The 17657-nt window shown below is 41.0% G+C and overlaps 2 protein-coding genes across 2 annotated transcripts; one reads left to right on the top strand and one right to left on the bottom strand.

Moving 5' to 3' along the window:
* The first annotated feature begins 3944 nt into the window (after positions 1-3944).
* Positions 3945-8986, top strand: myl9b (myosin, light chain 9b, regulatory). Its single transcript, XM_063910752.1, has 4 exons — positions 3945-4101; positions 6956-7159; positions 7839-8000; positions 8097-8986. Exons 2-4 carry the CDS (start codon positions 6976-6978, stop codon positions 8270-8272), a joined length of 522 nt encoding a protein of 173 aa, XP_063766822.1. The 5' UTR covers positions 3945-4101; positions 6956-6975; the 3' UTR covers positions 8273-8986.
* A 1501-nt stretch (positions 8987-10487) lies between these two features.
* LOC134882792 (proline-rich protein 36) lies at positions 10488-16660 on the bottom strand. Its single transcript, XM_063910738.1, has 3 exons — positions 16375-16660; positions 14160-14401; positions 10488-13351 (listed from the first exon to the last, which is right to left on the bottom strand). The coding sequence occupies exons 1-3, from the start codon at positions 16391-16393 to the stop codon at positions 11828-11830; spliced, it is 1785 nt and encodes a 594-aa protein (XP_063766808.1). The 5' UTR covers positions 16394-16660; the 3' UTR covers positions 10488-11827.
* Positions 16661-17657: the final 997 nt, after the last annotated feature.

Raw genomic sequence — 17657 nt, 5'->3', positions numbered from 1 at the left:
CTCGGACCGGCTATTCACAACACGCTTGGCATGAACGCGCACAAACACAAACTGTATCGACCACACAGTTTCTGGGCTTGACCACAGAGCTCTGGGCCATCCGACATGAAGGGACTCTCCGGCAGTCATGCCATACCAATAGGCCCAGACAATTTAGGAGGATGTCAAGCAAATATGTTGCAAATTGTGATGGAGACCATGGAAGAGGACACAACAGAAAGGCAGGCCTAAACTGGAAAACAATGTGTAACGAAAAAGAGAAGACATCAGTTGAAATTGCTAATAAGACTTGCTGTGCGGTTAAAAAAAAGTGGCCTTTTACTGAGAATAACCTTTTTCTGCGCCAATTCGGGCTTCTATATCTGTATTTGATTAAGAATGATTCTTTACTTTACTGAAACTCCCAGGTCTGCTGTTTTAAGAAAGTTGGAAGAACAATAGCCTGCAGCAAACAATGGCATTGAGACACGACTAAATGTAGGTCAGTAGACAGATGACAGGAGGGGGAGAACAGTGGGTTCATAACTGATTTACAAGCCTCAGATGTTTTCATCAGTAGCAATATTCTTTTAATAATTTATTACAAATATTCCCCTACTCATCATACTGTATTTACGTTGACTGATGATGTAGACACAAGAGCTGTAATCCACCATTGTTTTCATTTTTTTTTTTTGTGTATTCTTTTTTTTTGTATTAGCCTAACTATGTTTTCTTATAAAATGTCAAAACAAATTGCAAGCTTCAAAAGCCCAATGTGACGTTAATGACTGAACTTTCTTAATTAAGATCTGAATGATGAGATAGCAAATCTATTTGCTTTATGAAATGCCCTACCAACAAAATCAAATGTCAAACTGTTTTAGCAATGATTGTCACTACTCCAAATGTGCCATAGGTACAGTTTCCTAATATTAATAAAACCACCCAAATGTGTAAAGGCCCCTTTGTTTTACTGACCTTTGCCTCCAATGAGACACAGAGGATTAGTAACTTTATTGCAATGTGTTAACCACTTTAAAAAAAAAACTCTAAAAAGTACACTTTAATTATTTATGTACTCCCATCCTGACAGATCCGAGAAAGTTATTTGATTGAAGACATCATGTGGTACAGTCTCTTTTTGACGATATTAAATATCTGTTGCTATATAATACATAAAGTTAGAACACTACTACAACACATTTGTTTTAATGCAACATGTAAATCTTAGGTACATATTAATGTACATGTATATTCTGAACCTTTATCTGTCCAGCGGTGTTGTCCTTGCTCCTAGATGTGATGCATATATTTGAGAAAAAAGCAATGCCAAAAGTCAAATTCCTGGCATCTGTTCACATACTTGTCGAATAAAGAAGATTCTGATAATGAAACAACTTCCGCAACAGCTTTACGTTTCTCCATATGGCACAATCCACTGTTAGCTCATGAAACTCGCAGAACAAGCAGATGTACTCTAATTTGATTGTTAATTCAAATGTGTTAAAACTACATAAATGTCCTATTGATGACGCAGCTAAAGCCACGTAAACACTGTTTAAAACTTCATTAAGAAGCTGCTTTGTTTGACATGGAAGTCTGTCAGTGGCGAAACATTTAACGAATTCTCTTAAAACGACGACTAAGTTACAGCAAGTCAAACTAATCGTAAAAAAGGGACATTCTTCGGATTCGTTCACATATTTAAAGACTGCTAAAGATATTACACAAGCTTAATTGTTACTGCGTTGATGCTGAGAGAGTGTAGAGTGTATTTTACCTTTTGGGTTCGCTTTTCAGATTAGGAAAACAACAGCCATCCTGGACGCTTCCTAGTATAATGCGCATGCGCGTAACACGCGGCAATCACTGCAACAGCCAATGAGAAAACTGGAAAGTAGAAACGACCCGCCTCTAACGTTTATTTGTAAACAATGCGTTAAGTGAAGAATGCATTCTGTCAGATTGTCATTGGAATATTAGTTAATGAATACACAGGAATAATATTTTAGATATCGTAACTTACTGCCAAACGTATCTGTTGGTAGGCACTATTTATGAGAATCGAGTATGAGAGCTTATTTAACCACAAAAATCCGTTACAAAAACGTGTGAACTTATTTGTAAACTAATTGTACTAAAAAAATCTATTCCAACAAAAAGAACCTCTGCATAGAGCATTTCAGTGGCTAACAGTGCAAGATTTTTAACATTGCTGAAATAGTATACAATACTATATAATAGTATAACACAGATAGACAGCTATTAATTTACTATAGCATTCAACCTGTCTTGTTGCTATTACTTGTTAAAGTATATGTTACATACCAAAGTACTTGAAAATTAATGGACAGTTACTTTTGAAAACGGACTACCAGCAGTCTGGCACATCTTTCCAAGATCAGTCAAACAACAGAAACAAGTATGACATGTACTCAGACTCTCTAAGCTGATTCAGACAGTGTTTAAAATTAATTCTTTATGTGGAAGCTTTCTTATCCAGTCAATCCACATGTTTTACTCAATCAGTAGCTCCCGTAAAAGTGAAAACATGAACCACAATCTGGATCAACAGAAAATGCATGCTGTAAAGCTGTGTATATAAATATTTTTATCAAGAAAAGGTCTCATAATTATGTGTATCTTATACTAAAAAATGTATGAATAGCATAACTGGACTACACAAGCAATTTACAAAATATATTTTATAGGACTAAATAAAACTGTGATGAGGCTCTTTTTCTGCGTCAGTAATCATTGTGAGATATCATTTGTATGAACACACAATAAACACAAAAACTCATTTACATTCGTTCAATTTGTGTGCCGTACAAAATAACATTCCAGACCAAACTATTTTACAGCCCTTTCACATTATTTTAGCCCTCCATTGTTCAGGAATGTTTTTTTAGTATTCCAGAAATGAAGACTGTGGCCCAGCAGAGGGCATCACTGCACCTTCACTGAGCCTCCTTAAACAGATACAGCTATTTTATTTGCCTGCTTCTATTTATGCCATCTATTTTTATATAATTCAATCTCAATAAAAGGACAATATTCCACCCTTTCTGCCGTTTTAGTGGTAGTTTTAGTATTTTCTTAATATGGTGAAAAACAGATGAATGAAATCATTTTGAAATGTCTTCAATTGTAATCTGTAAAGTAATTGTTTAATGTGCAGAAGGTTGGACGTTTGTATCAAATATCTTCATAATAATCATCCCAACAACACTAAATACACCAAATTATTATAATACAACTAAATATAGAAACATATTCCAATTAAAGTAACTACCCCTTCCAAAAGACACACAGTAATTATGTGTTGCCCAATAAATGGAGAGGAAGATGGAACACATGAAGGTCATTATTACCTGACGCTTTTGCAATATGGCCTATCTTACACTCTTGCCAATACAGCATTTATTATTTATTGAATACCATGACAACATCTTCACAGTAAAACAGTCTTACACTAAAAGTGAAAAGCCTTTTTGTCAGAACAAACATCTGGCAAAAAAAAAGGAAAAAAAAGTTTTTACATAAAAATTGTGTCAAGTAGGTTTCTTTTATAGAACATGATAAGACAAAGTGTTTACAACCACAAAACAGATGTTACCTCCATGACATAATTTAAGAAGTTCCCTGCATGTGGACCAGCCAAGCTGCCTATTTAAGGAAAGCCACAGCCTTACAACAAAACACTGGCTTTCAAAACTGCTCTGCATCTGCTCACAACCCTCTTCCCCCATGTTTCCATACTCCACCAAACAGAGCCTCCTCTAAATGTTTGGGCCCTTTTCTCTAAATAAGGCAGCCTTATCGTAGTTCCTGTCATTTTGCCTCTTTCCAAACATCCCGAGCAGCGTCTGTGGCAGTAGCAGGCTGCAGCCTTTGCATTCTTTTGCCTTGTATGGAGAAATGGCCTAGGCTGGGAAGTCTTTGTATGGGACAGGCTGCCCTCTCCATTGGCCGGGGCAGAAAGGGGAGGTAACCACTGGGAGACTGATTCTTTAAACAAACTTTCCAGTAGGACTGCCTGCTTCCCTTCGCACTGCTCTGTTGGACCCAGACAGAAGGAGTTTGAGGGACTTCCAGACATTTCTACCTGAAGCCAAGGTAAGAAAGAAATCTGGTTTTACCAGTGGCTTGCATATTGTGTATAATATTAATACATAATATTGTAAGAAAAGACTGGATGTTTAAATAACCTGGGTTCAGTGTACTGTCAAAGTCAGAAGGGAAGGATAGAGTTACAGAGAGTTTCAGTGGATCTTTGAATTAAGTTACCAAAATATCGTTTTTTTCAATCTGTGGATCTACAGAAAGAGAGATTATAGTTAATAATCACCTTAGACCTCTGTAAATGTTTGTGTATGCAGTATGAATGTACTCTAGCCAGTGTGTTTACTTCCATCTCATCACTATACGGCCCATTAGACAGAGGAATTTCTGAATGCAGCTGACCCTTTTTGATCTCATATACACAGTCTTAAACACTTGGACACACACATCTGAGGATGTCTGAGGAGAGCTCAACCTCAACTTCACTCACTGTTTGTTTTTTAAATTCTTGACCATTGGCATTTCAGTCTTCACTAACAGTGTTGACCTGAAAGACCTGAGGGATGACAGCCTGACTGTTTGGTGATACCCAAATGTGTGTGGGTGTGTGTGCTGGGGCGAAGGGACAGAGGAGCTTTGTCGTTCCACAGGATGAAAGGCTCCATAGAGAAGCTGTGGTGGACGGAGAACAAATACCATTGTCAGCACAAGCCAAGATGAGGCACGTCAGCACGTTACTGAAGTCCTCGAAGTATTCGCAGCCTTTCTGTGAATCATTGTTGATTCACTCTGTGCCGAATGCAGAAGATTTGAGCTGCTAGTAAACCATCTGAAAAGATTTATTTTGTTTCACATTGTGAAGTCAGAAAATCTATATTATTGATTGCTTGAAACAGAGGTAGAGTTAAACACCAATCAGCCTCTCTCAGGAGACAGTACATACTGTATCAGTGAAGCCAGACAAGAAGGAGATTGTGGAATTCCTCTGTTCTCCGAAACCTTCAATTGGAGGTTGGCTTTTTGTTTCCAGCTTCCTTTGCATCTGTTAGATGGAGAATGGAAGGGCTTTGGGCCAACAGTACACACCTTCCAGATTTCGGCATTTTCTGGCACATTAAGGAACAGAAGCAGCCAAACAGTAGTTAAATGAAAGGAGCGACTGGTCCAACATGTGTTTGCAGTGAAATAAAGGAAAGAAAGGAAAGAGTGAACCGTGAGAGAGCGAGAGAGCGAGAGTGTGTGTGTGTGTGTGTGTGTGTGTGTGTGTGTGTGTGTGTGTGTGTGTGTGTGTGTGTGTGTGTGTGTGTGTGTGTGTGTGTGTGTGTGTGTGTGTGTGTGTGTGTGTGTGTGTGTGTGTGTGTGTGTGTGTTTGTGTGTGTGTGTGTGTGTGTGTGTGTGTGTGTGTAAAATAAAAGCAAACTCATTTCCTTCCTGTAACCTTTTCATCCTGCAAACAAAACAATACATGTTTGTACATGATGGCTTTATGTAAATGCAAATGTGGATTAAATACTTCATCAAGATTAGAAACTCTCGAACGAATTGGCTGGTCATATTTTAATTTGCATTGACAATAAAACTTAGAATTCTGCTCTTGTTATACAGTGGCATTCATTTGTGTAGAGATCAACAGAGAATGACAATTCTATATACTAAACAGGGGTAGATTTAGGATAGGCAAAGCTTGCTAAACTCTTCCCTAGCTTTTCTCAGTGCAATTCAAGAGACGGCACACACAAAATGTATGACCCATTAAATATGAAGACGGATAGTCACTGTCTCACTGACAATGTCCATGGAGACAGATGTTCAGCCTTACCTGTCATGTGCTATAAAATTCAAGGAGGTTAAAGTTTATTTTTGATTGGATAGAGAAAAGATAGACCAAATGTTAATTTATTTTTGACTGCATTTGTTTAGGTTTGTAAGAATTATGGTGTGCATTATTTGAAATGATTGGGCTGAACAATATATATACAGTATATATTAAAATCTTCTATTTACCAATTTCGACTCGTACATTCATAACGTGAGCCGTCTGAAGATCAACAGCCTTATCTGTGTTTCTGATTCTGATTATCTTTAAAAAGCCTGTGATTTTGGAGGAATTTTCTGGACATGATGTATACTAATATTGTTATAGCCTTCCAGTGTTTAACTGAGCACAGTACATTTGAAGATCCATTTGATAGGCTACTGAAGTCTAATAACATAGATCAAATAAAATGTATTGCATGTGTACATACCTCTAAACCTGTTGATCACTGTAAGCTTGATAAATCATTTAGTATTCAAGGTGCAAATTAAAGTGAAAACAAATCATTGCATGTTAGGTATGGGTGTGCAATTTCCTGCTTTGCCTGACTAAATGATCTCATTGTTAGCTAATACAGTACTCATAAGTGACTAATCAGCCACATTCACCTGCTCCCTCCCGCCTGTCCAGCTTGTCTCTCTGTGTCATCTGTCTGCTACTGCCCACTGGGTATAACACAATCACAGAGCCACATACACACAGGCAAGACAAATCCTTGCAGACCAAAATATGAGTGACAGTTCTAATTCTGGAAGGATCTGAAGTTAGCTGCACTGTGGAGACTTGTCATTTTCACACCCATCACTGTACCCGACATTTAGAAAGAGTGTGACTCTCTCTCTGGAGGAAAAAGGCAGAGAAATAGCTTCTCCTGCTTGTGGCAATGTAAAATATAACAGGGCTATATGAATGCAGTGCTCCAGTTTTCCACGCTGTTATGCTAAATAGGCTTAACTCATCTTTTCAATTGCTGAAATCTGTATTCGTGCCAAGCTGCGTGAATGAGTAATCTATCCCATCTATGTTATCCCTGATGGCGCAGCATTTTCACCATTGATTCTATGACTCATGCCTCTTTATAATGTGCTGCAGGCCCAGAACCAGCCGCCACCATGTCGAGCAAACGTGCCAAGGGAAAGACCACCAAGAAGCGTCCTCAGAGGGCCACCTCCAACGTCTTCGCCATGTTCGACCAGTCTCAGATCCAGGAGTTTAAAGAGGCGTTCAACATGATCGACCAGAACAGAGACGGGTTCATCGACAAGGAGGATCTGCATGACATGCTGGCCTCTCTGGGTATGCTGCTCTCACTACACTTAGATTCTATGGCAAATCTGAGAGAACTTAGACAACCTTGATGACATTATGAGTTTGGGCTTGGTTTCTACCCATTATTAACAGATAGCCTTTACTACAAGATAGGAGTGTGTGCCTTTTCTTGGGTGTCAAGGAAAGATGCTATACAGCTACATCAGGGGAAATTTAGGATCAAGTGTTATTTTCAAGATATCTTTGCCTGTGCTTCTTTACTTCTGACCATTTTTCTTTCCTACTTTGAAATAAAAAACAATAAGATAAATGCAGATAAAAGTTTTATTTCAACTGCTGGATTGCATTATTACCCAGAAGGACAGTCTGGGAACGCGGACATCCTGCAAGGCCTAATGCCTTATCTTGCAATGTAAACAAATATTAAAAAGTCATTTATGTTTCAACCGTGCGATTTCTGAGCTGCTCCTAAAACTGAATGGATTTCACCTTGACCAATGCTACACCTTTCCCCAAGTTTTATAAAAATCTGTATTTATAATCCTGACAAACTAAAAAAAAACGTACCAAACTCGTTGGTGGAGGCAATTAGTTCTTAACCGAATATGTTCAACACAGTTTACAGTGCTAGGGTTCTTGTTAAAGCATGGGTAAACACTTTCTGGTTGCATGTAAGATTACATGATACAGTGTTTATGTTCCTCAGGTAAGAACCCCTCTGATGAATACCTGGAGGGGATGATGAGCGAAGCACCGGGGCCCATCAACTTCACCATGTTCCTCACCATGTTTGGAGAAAGGCTGAACGGAACAGACCCTGAAGACGTCATCCGCAACGCCTTTGCCTGTTTCGATGAGGAGGGATCTGGTGAGGCTGCATAAACAAAAAAAAATATTGTATAAACAGACCAAGGCCCTTTCACTGTCACTGTCTGGAACTTCATGGGTGTTAACTGTGTCTAAGGTGTGATCCACGAGGACCATCTGAGGGAGCTTCTGACCACCATGGGCGATCGCTTCACAGACGAAGATGTGGACGAACTGTTCCGAGAGGCTCCAATTGACAAGAAGGGCAACTTCAACTACGCAGAGTTCACCCGCATCCTCAAACACGGCGCCAAAGACAAGGATGACGAGTAGAGGGAGAACAGACCGCCTCAGGGCCCCCGCACACACACACACACTGCACTGCAAATCAATCACTCGCTCCTACCTTTATGAACATAGTAGGTTCTAGAGAAATCGGATGGAAATAGTATATCAAAGTCTTTTATAAAAGGGCATAACTGTCCATAGTGTTTCATTTATTTAGATTGAAACATGTTTTTGAAAGGTAGGAGCTTGGGATTTGTTCGGGTTTCAGAGAGATGTTATCGCAATTGTACTTACTTTTTGACTCGTATCATCATTGAAGGTTACCATGAAGCGTGGAGCATTTGAACATTGTAACTACAAGTCTACTGCGATTACAGCCACTTAAGACAGCTGGTTGCAAGTTTTACATTTGGCATCAAACATGCGTGTGTGTGTGTTTGTGTGTGTGTGTGTTTGTACAGTACCAGCAATGTTTACCTCTTCCGGCCAATTAGCTACCACACCTGCACAAGCACTGCAACAACTTTTCACATCTGCAATTTTTGTATCCTTGTAAGTTCGAAATAGATAAAAAGATTTCATTTTGATTGTGTTTTATAAAAGTGGTGAGCTTGATAAATGTTTAGTAAAGCTTCAAGTCTAAACTCTTCCTCCCATCGGCTGGTTTTGTGTATTTTTTAAAGGATCAGGTATGTTTGTATTTTGAAGGAATTCAGTCTTTAAATGTTGTTCAGGCTAATAAAGTAAGTTTATTCATTCGGTTGACCGCAATGAGTGTTTTTTTTAACCATGTTTTTCCAACAGGTGTCTCTTAATTACTTCACCCGTTTACATGTATAAAGCAAAATACTGTATTTTAAATAGCCCGAAAAAAATACAAAAGGCTCTGTAGTTTGATCTACAGATTTTATGTTGGTTAATCTACATACATTCACTCTCGATGCCGCATGTCTTTGGCAGGCAAGAGGACATGAGCTCACATCTGAAACATTGTTCTTAAAAGGGTTCAATACATTGTTTTTTGATTGACACAAAACCAATGATATTTGTAAAACTTCTTTGCCCATACGAGTGAAATTAAAGCTAAACAAAGTATAATTTGTGTGTCTCATATGGTACTCCTTTTTGATGACATGGGTGGGACTACTGTTATAATATTGCTTATTCTCACAAAGTCAATCAATTTAAAGTAACAAGGGAACACAAGACGGAGAAGAGATAGCATTTATGAAAAACTGAACTTTTATTTCTTTGAAATGCTTATACAAAACACATTTAAAGTTTAAGGCATATATTGCACAGACTATTGAGAAGTTTTTATATAAAAAAAAGAGACATTAGTCCCTCAGTCGTAGGTTTAAGGCACAGCAGCCCATCATACTGCTAGCGGTCAGTCATGATTCACAACAAACTTGAAAAAGACTTTTTTATAATGTGTTTGGCTGTAAATAAACTACATAGTTTAATATTTTTGAGAAAAAATACCAACGCAAACAAAAAAAGACATGACCTTGAAAAATATTTACATGCGTCATCACATTGTCTGATCGGAGCGCCATTTTGCATCTAAAAATCACATGAACCTTGCTATAAAAAAAACCAGCCATCCTAATCTTTAGCCAGCCGTTTCCAGTATCTCATCAAATAAGAGGTTTTGTCACAGTGGCATGATGTAGTATGAACAATAAAAATATTACTTTAATACTTAGTATTCTACATATGACCCAAGTCTGACATGACCTGTGTAAATTGAGGTATAAATGCACATCAGTCTAGTGAGTACCTGTAAAAAAATAAAACAAAGACCCAAAAATAAGAAAGTCCTACGACATCCACAGAGCATTACAAGCAGAAAGGAGGGACAAACAAAACAGAACAAAAGAGGTTTGATATCTGCCATGAACAAGAACGTTTTCTGAGTGCGATGAAGCAGGTACTCGTCTCCTGCTACTTGTTGTAGAATGATATCGTTTACAGCTAAATGACACAGGTAAACATGACATTTTTAAAGATTTAATGCACCATCCTGCTAGAGTATTATTCACATAGGAACTTTTCCATATGATGCCACAGCTGACGGAGGCCCTGATGGCATTCAGTCATATATTGTGGTCGATGCTACAACAGTTTCATGGAAACTACAGCTTTGTGAATGATAAGAAATCCTATAGAAACCATTTCTAAATACAGTTGGAAAGCACAGATGAGGAAAACTTGATTATTTTGTGCTGTTGTACCCCCCCCCCCCCCCCCACCCCCCTTTGGGAAGAAAAACCCCAGCAAAAGTCTGCTATTTCAGATCATCTGCTACATTTGTTTCGTCGAGACACTACATGCATCAATTAAACTTTCAAATGATAAGACATTCAGGTTTGAACTAAACTGACCAATTCATAAGGCCCCAAATTAACTGGGATATATCTGGAATGTCTCCATATCCCTAATGATGGATCCAATGTTTAAAGTGTTTTTCCACCACAGAAGATGAAGTCTCAGAGCAGGTGTAAGTTTCATTTCAGGAGCTGTGAGAGCTTGATGTCATCAGACCACAAAGCTGCTCACCTCCTCACTGAAATTGATTTCTGTAACAGATCCAATGTGACCCTCTCCCCTTCATCTTGTGGCCACAGCACACTTCAACAACGGCCCCTGAAAAATCCTACAAAACTGATCTAGGACAATTAAAGTAACGGACAGAACCACTTTGCTTTGAGCAAAAACACAGAAAATATTGTTTGTTTTTAGGGGTTGGAAACAGCAAAATAAGAGCCGTGACGCTTTAAAGCGTGCATTAAGTGGTTGAGATGACAATTCATGAGTGCAAATCAATCCCCTCAGCTATAAAAGACAGGAAGTAGAGGTGGGGTGTGATGGAGACAGACACATTGAGGCAAGTCATTTAGACAGCCTCACTGCAGTACAATCAACTTCCCCTTGTACTCATCTCTGAGGAAAACGGGGTGAATTTAAATAAGAACAGGGAATCCTTGAAAGATAATAGACTACAATATTGTCGCTGTGTGTAGGAAAAACAAAAACAAATTCCCTCCTTTTTATGCTGGAGTGTAAAGGATGATAGGCAGCCTAGCCAATGATATCAATGTCCATGTACATTCAATACAGTCCAGGTCTGCTACTGAAGAGGCTAACTGCTGGTCCTGAAAATGACATCATTTGACCTTTTGTACAATTACGGGATATTTCATCTTCATTCATAAATTGTAGTGCCGAAAGAGGTTTGAAAATGGCATCAAAAACTTTGTACAACAAACAAACTCCACTGAGGAATGTTCCTTTTTGAGAAAATACATCAAAAAGTGTTCTTACCGGCAGGTGCCTCCATCGAGAACAGCACATTTAAAAAAAAAGTTGCTTGAAACAGCAAGTCTTTAACACCTCATGTTTGTTACTTCACTTTGTCCTTGTTCATAAATCTGATTTCATATCCTGTTTTCGGCAGGCACAGGCGTTTACGACGACAGGGGACTGGTGATGAACATACATTCTCCTATGTACAGTGTAGTCCGGCCAACAGGAATGTTTGGCCTCTCTCCTCCTAGATATATATATTTATATTAAAAGAAAAAGAAAAATCAACTCCTAGTTAACAGCTTCACTCACTGTGTGCAGGCTGTGCTGTGGGCCCCACACTGTGGTGATGGGGGTCTTTACCACTTGAAGAGAAGTAGACTGCCTGCTATCAGCGTGGACCATGCTCCAAACACTGGGCACCACTGCTGAATTCCTCTGAGCACTGCTGACAATACCATTGCTGCTAATGGAAGAAGGCTGAAGAGGAGCAGGGAGGTGGGACATCAGGCCCAAAGGAGGCTGCATCACTGGTGTTGAGGATGATATGGGGGCTGAAGCAGGGAGGAGAGTTGGAGTTTGGGCTGGAGGCGACACTGCAGCTGAAAGGAGCGGTGTACACGGAACTGTGACTGGGATAATGGGGGATTTTTGGAATGGCAGGTAAAGTGGGACACCCCTGGGGTCTGTGATAGAGGGGATGGCTGGAGAAGGAGCAGCTGGAAAAAGCGTGACCATATGTGATGACGTCTGGCTTGCGACAGGGGCAGGACTCATGGCTTGGAGTACAACAGTTGTTGGCACAGATACCAACTCTGTAGGGCGTGTAGTGAGCAGTGGAGATGATGATGAAGCTGGGGCTTTGGCTTGAGCAGCAGCTGGGTTCTGAGGATTGTGCGGTCCTAAAACTGAGGCGGACACCGGCACCATGCTTGGCAGATGGGCTGGGAGGAGCGGCGCCTGCTTTGCGCTGGAAGTTATGGCGCTGTCCTTCTCCACGGTGCTCCAGGTGGCTTTATTCATGAGGAGAGGAGACAGCCTCTGGGCTGAAACCAAGGCTGGAACTGGTGCTGGTACTGATACTGTTAAAGGAAGCAGTTCTGGATCCTGTACTGCAGCAACAGCTGACACAGATACAGCCATAGCCTTCTCCATCAGACTCTGAACCCTGGAAGGATCCATGACTTGTTGGTTGTCCTCAGGAGGCGGAGTGGGTCCCATGTCACTACTGTAACACTGTGACTCCACCAGTTCAGTCTTTACAGCCTCTGCCGGTCTGCTCTGGCTTTCCTGCAGCCTTTTCTGGTTCTCCTGTTCTGCAGCCCTCTGCAGAGCTGCATCCACCAGGAGCCTCAGGTCGCTGAAGTCCTGAGTGGGGAACAGCTCGGGAGGAGTCGGGGGAGGCGTATTGAAGAGGCCGACGGTGGGGCTAGCTGCCATTGTTGTGCTGGTGAGACAAAAGTTATTTGCCCCCTGTTCCTCTGCTTCCCTTATCAGGCTCTGGGTGTCCAGCCTCATCAGCGCCTGGACCGACCCTTCCTTACCAGGGTAGCCCGCTCCCGTAAGAATAGCCGTCGCCGTGTTCCCAAGAAGACTGAGGTCCAGCGTCGGGGCAGAGCGGATGACCGACGGGCGCTGTTGAGAGGGGCTGGTGGAAGAGTTGCTTTCTGGAGATCTGCTCCAGCCTCCATTATAGTGGCTGTCACTTTTACTGCCAACCTTGCGCGAGATGGTGAACTTGGTGGGGTCTTTGCCATCCTTGCGAAGCAGGTCAGGGAGGAGGCGACGACGCGCGTTGATAAACCAGTTGCATATCTAGGGAAAGAGTAAGAAATACAGGCATTACAGAACTGATTCTGGAAGCTCATATGGATGATAAACTTGTGTCAAAGTGAGAGGCCATTTTTTTCTGTTGAAAAGAACCGGATCCAAAACTTAACCCTGGCATAAGTCTAGCTCTAAAAATGTTCTGAGGCCTGTGATTTTAAAAACCACCTACATGCTTTTCTTCATGTGCACACAAGGCTTTACTTACCCCCTCTAGTGGTAAGGTCGCCCACACAAGGAAGAAAGAGTGAGACAGACAGAGATGAGAGCTCAGACAGCTGGCAATAATGAAGGTCTGAGCTCAAATATGCTGAGCCACGGAGAAACCAGCCAAAAGCATTCCAGTGAACTGACTACATAACAAGAACCTCCGCTGCTGCCTCACGCTGATCTTTAACGCCTTCTGTAATGCTGCCAGTGTGTTTGCGCACGCCTGTGTGTTGAGAGGCAAAGAGGAAACGTCTACTACTGAAGCAATGAAGTGAAAAGGGAAGGCTGGGAAAGGCTCTCAGTCTGCAGTGTGGCAATGACCTCTTTGTTTTGCTCTCACCTGTTAACTGTGTGGGTAGAAAGCAGGTGAGGTTTCGTAAAAAATAAATTGTAAGCAGCATCAACACGTTATAGTGATTAAAACATCAGTAAATTGACTTTTCACTAATATTAACTATCAAAGCACCCTTTTTAGCAACCACATTTAAAAAGGAACACCTGACAGGTCCACCAGACTGCAGAAACAGTTTCTACCACAAGTGTCAAAAAATAAGAACACATAAAATATGAAATAAATTCTCCTCACCTGCAGCACAGACAGGTTGGTCTGGCCTGACAGACTGAGTTTCTCCTGCTCTGAAGGGTAGGCGTTGAAGCGGTGTTCGTACAGCCAGCTCCGCAGAGTCTGCACCGCCTCCTTGGGCAGGTTGCCGCGGCGACGGCGCTTCCCAAAAAGCCCCCTTCCTGACAGGTCGAGCGGCGAGCCGTCATCACTGTCCGACATCGCTGAAGAGTGCTCCTGATCCGGGCGATGCTCTTCTTCCAGAGCTGAGGGGGGAGGAGCAGAGCTGTCAGTCATGTTCACAATGTGCCGTTTAGCTAACCGGTTTACATTAAATCTGTTTAGCATTAGGTATTAAAAAAAAGGTAATCTTCAGTGTACTTTTTTGGGCCACAAATAAAGTATAAGGCGCAGAGGATATAACCCCTTGTATAAATGGCTATACATTCTCCGGACATCTTAACAAAAAGGGGTTAGATTTAATCTTTTTTTTTTGTACAAAATTAAGATACTAACATACTTTTTGCACTGATTTGGCATAAAAATGGAAACAAGTGCACAAAACTCTTCAGTTAATTTTATCCTCCCAATTTTACCCAATTCAAAGTGAGGTCTGAGGTCTGAGCAGATTTAAACAATAGCTTTGAGGTTTGAACTTTGTTGTGTGTTTTCTGCTGTCAGTCCGTGGTTGGCCACTGGAGAGAATCTCCACTCAAAATGGAGCATGCCTGATCCCAGGGGTGGGCCACAGAATGCAGTAAATGTCTTTCTCTGGGGCTGGTTGAAACCTGACCCCTGGGGCAGCGGCTGTCTTCACAAAGAAGATTGTGTGCATATCAACATCACAGTAGCCAGTGGCCAAGGAACCTGTTAGCCATGCAAAAGAGGCCGTTTTCACCTCATGCCACTCTGGCTCAAGGCTGCTGGAGTGGTTGACAAATCTTGTGAATTCTACATTCCTCGACAATGAGGGAAGTACTAAACCAAGGTAGAAAAGTGGGAGGGGAAATAAAAACATACAAATGCTAATTTGGTCCATTTTCTCACATTTCTGCAAATTAGCTTCCCCTAACAAGTTTAAGGGTCAGGGGAAGGGTAGGCATTGTAGATAATACTTGAATTCAACCTTGTGATTTCCCCCCCTGATATATCACTTTTGACTCAATGTTTTGATCCTAATTAATGATTATTTCAAATGTAGTAAAAATTACTTGAACATGTTGTTAGCTAATAAAATGCAACCATAGAACCTAATTTGTAGCACTGAACTGAAAACCACTTTGATTTTTAGATGTTGCACATTGTGGCAACATATTCCTAAAAGTACACATTTCAGCTCTATAAAACTCTAAAATAGACTAAGTTTCTCCGTCAAACCAAGTCTGAAAACACTTAAATCAGCAACACCAGTCTCCATTCATTAGCAACATAAATGGTTGACAGACACCTCAGGTTATTCCTACTTCAAATAACAGTTCGCGAGAGATGTGACCCACGACAATGTTTCATTTCCCCATTATGCACATGAGCCACCTCCAGCCATCCAATTTGGGATCATGAATCAATCAACAATGACGCATTTTAGACAGATGTTAGAATAGTACATTATGTCACATCAGTTACATCTCTCAGGCAGCAACACTTTTTGTTTACCAAATGTCTCCCCTATGTACATAAGCTGGTAAATGACCCTGTTAAGTAATACGAGTATCTTGTTCATTCTTGTAAACGCGAGAACAAATGGTCCTCATTTCAAAGTTTGCTCCACAGTGAACTCAACTTAACAACAGGCTGAGGTAAGAATTTGAATCTGACCGTTAGTAACGCCAGTCCAAACATCAACTTTACACCAGCCTGGTTTGTCAAATAAATCACGTCAAGCCCAGAGCGAAATCATATACAATGATAAAAAGGCTTTTAAATAAGTATAACTGTTACTTTCAAGGAAACAAACCGACGAGCTACTCGGTAAATTAGCCATCTGGAGCGCACAAAGGAGGCAGGCAGCAAAGCACAGCCTCCCGCATGTCACGCCGCCAGATGGACACCATGCTCCTGCCTCCAGAGATAACTAGCTGGCTAGCTGTCCCTCCAAATTTGAGCACAAACACACGCTGCATTTGCTCGCGACAAAAAGCCCGCATTCCAGGCAAAACCAACAGCAAAGACACAGCAGGGTTATACACAGCACATGGTGTGGGGTTTAAACGTGCAGTGATAGAAACACGGTGAGGCTCACCTCGTTTGAATGCTTTCATTCTTTGTTGATGGCTGGCTTGAAAACACGCAGCTGTCCAAGTTGCTTGCGGTACAAAGCGTGCCCGCGAGCCGAGCGATGGTTGACACAACGGCACTTTCTTTCAAGAAGCTGAAGGTGTTGCGCTTTTTCGCCGACCTAAATGTTTAGCTTTTCTGCAGCGCACGAATGTTTCACCGGAGAGTCCGTTTCCATCGCACTCCTCGCTTTCTGCCAAGATAAATGTTTTCTGTTTTGTGTCGCTTGTTCCTTTTACCTGCACGCAGCAGCGCCAGCTCTTTGCCAATCTTGACAGTCGCAGCTGAAATGATCCCGCCTCATCAACAGCTGTCAGCCAATCACGGACCTCCATTGTGCCTCCTGGAAAGCCTTTAGCCAATCAGGGCGCTCCGTCAGACAGCAGACAGGGCTCTGTGTAAATGTGACTGACGGGAGAACCATTTCATTCAAAGTAAAGCGCAGTCATTGAAACAATGTTATTTTCCTCGACTCGGTTGAAACGCCACGGTTACATCGACACAAGCCTTTGAATAAATGCAACTGTAGGGATCTTTAATAACCATTGAGGTCATTTTTTGCTATGTGCGGGAAGACAGCCACACAGTGTTGTGAAGAGGCTTTACGTAACGTTGAGCAAAATGTGCTTGTTACATAAATCATAAACGTCGAAAGCTTCGACTGGTGGCCACAGTTCATAACACAATTAACCACGCTATTTCGATTCAAACTGTCTTGGGCCATTTCTGATGTGATATTCAGACATCAGTTCTACAGTTGGTTTGACGCTAGGTTTGTGAGGCAAATGTGTCTTGGATGCGTTTATTCATGAGGGAGAATCCCAGGGCTAAATAAGCGGGAGAGTTCAGATTTCAGAAAATAGTAAGTTACTGCACGATAGCCTGATTCGAAACAGCAATGTACCTGTAACGAGGTTATAATTTGCTTTTCGACCAAATTAGCATGTTGTGTTTTTTTGTTTTTTTCCATCTGAGGCTTCAAAAGGGAGGGCCAAGCAAAATAAAAAAAGGCATTTGATTGAGACAGTTTTGGAGTGATAATTCAAATCTAGCAGGTTTATTATACAATTATATATAATGTTTGGGCTCCTTACAATCTTTGAATGAATATGAAAAAAATGTTGTTATAAGCAAGCTTCTAAACAGTAAAAATAATACAACCATGATTATCTTTTTGAGAAAGTATTGTGTGCATTTTATTGAATGTTTCGTCTCTCCATTATACATTTTAACAACCTTGAAATAGTA

Source organism: Eleginops maclovinus, chromosome 20 (assembly GCF_036324505.1).
Source record: "Eleginops maclovinus isolate JMC-PN-2008 ecotype Puerto Natales chromosome 20, JC_Emac_rtc_rv5, whole genome shotgun sequence".
Taxonomy (NCBI): domain Eukaryota; kingdom Metazoa; phylum Chordata; class Actinopteri; order Perciformes; family Eleginopidae; genus Eleginops; species Eleginops maclovinus.
The sequence above is the reverse complement of the archived record's forward strand: the minus strand, read 5'-3'. Positions and strand labels throughout refer to the sequence as shown.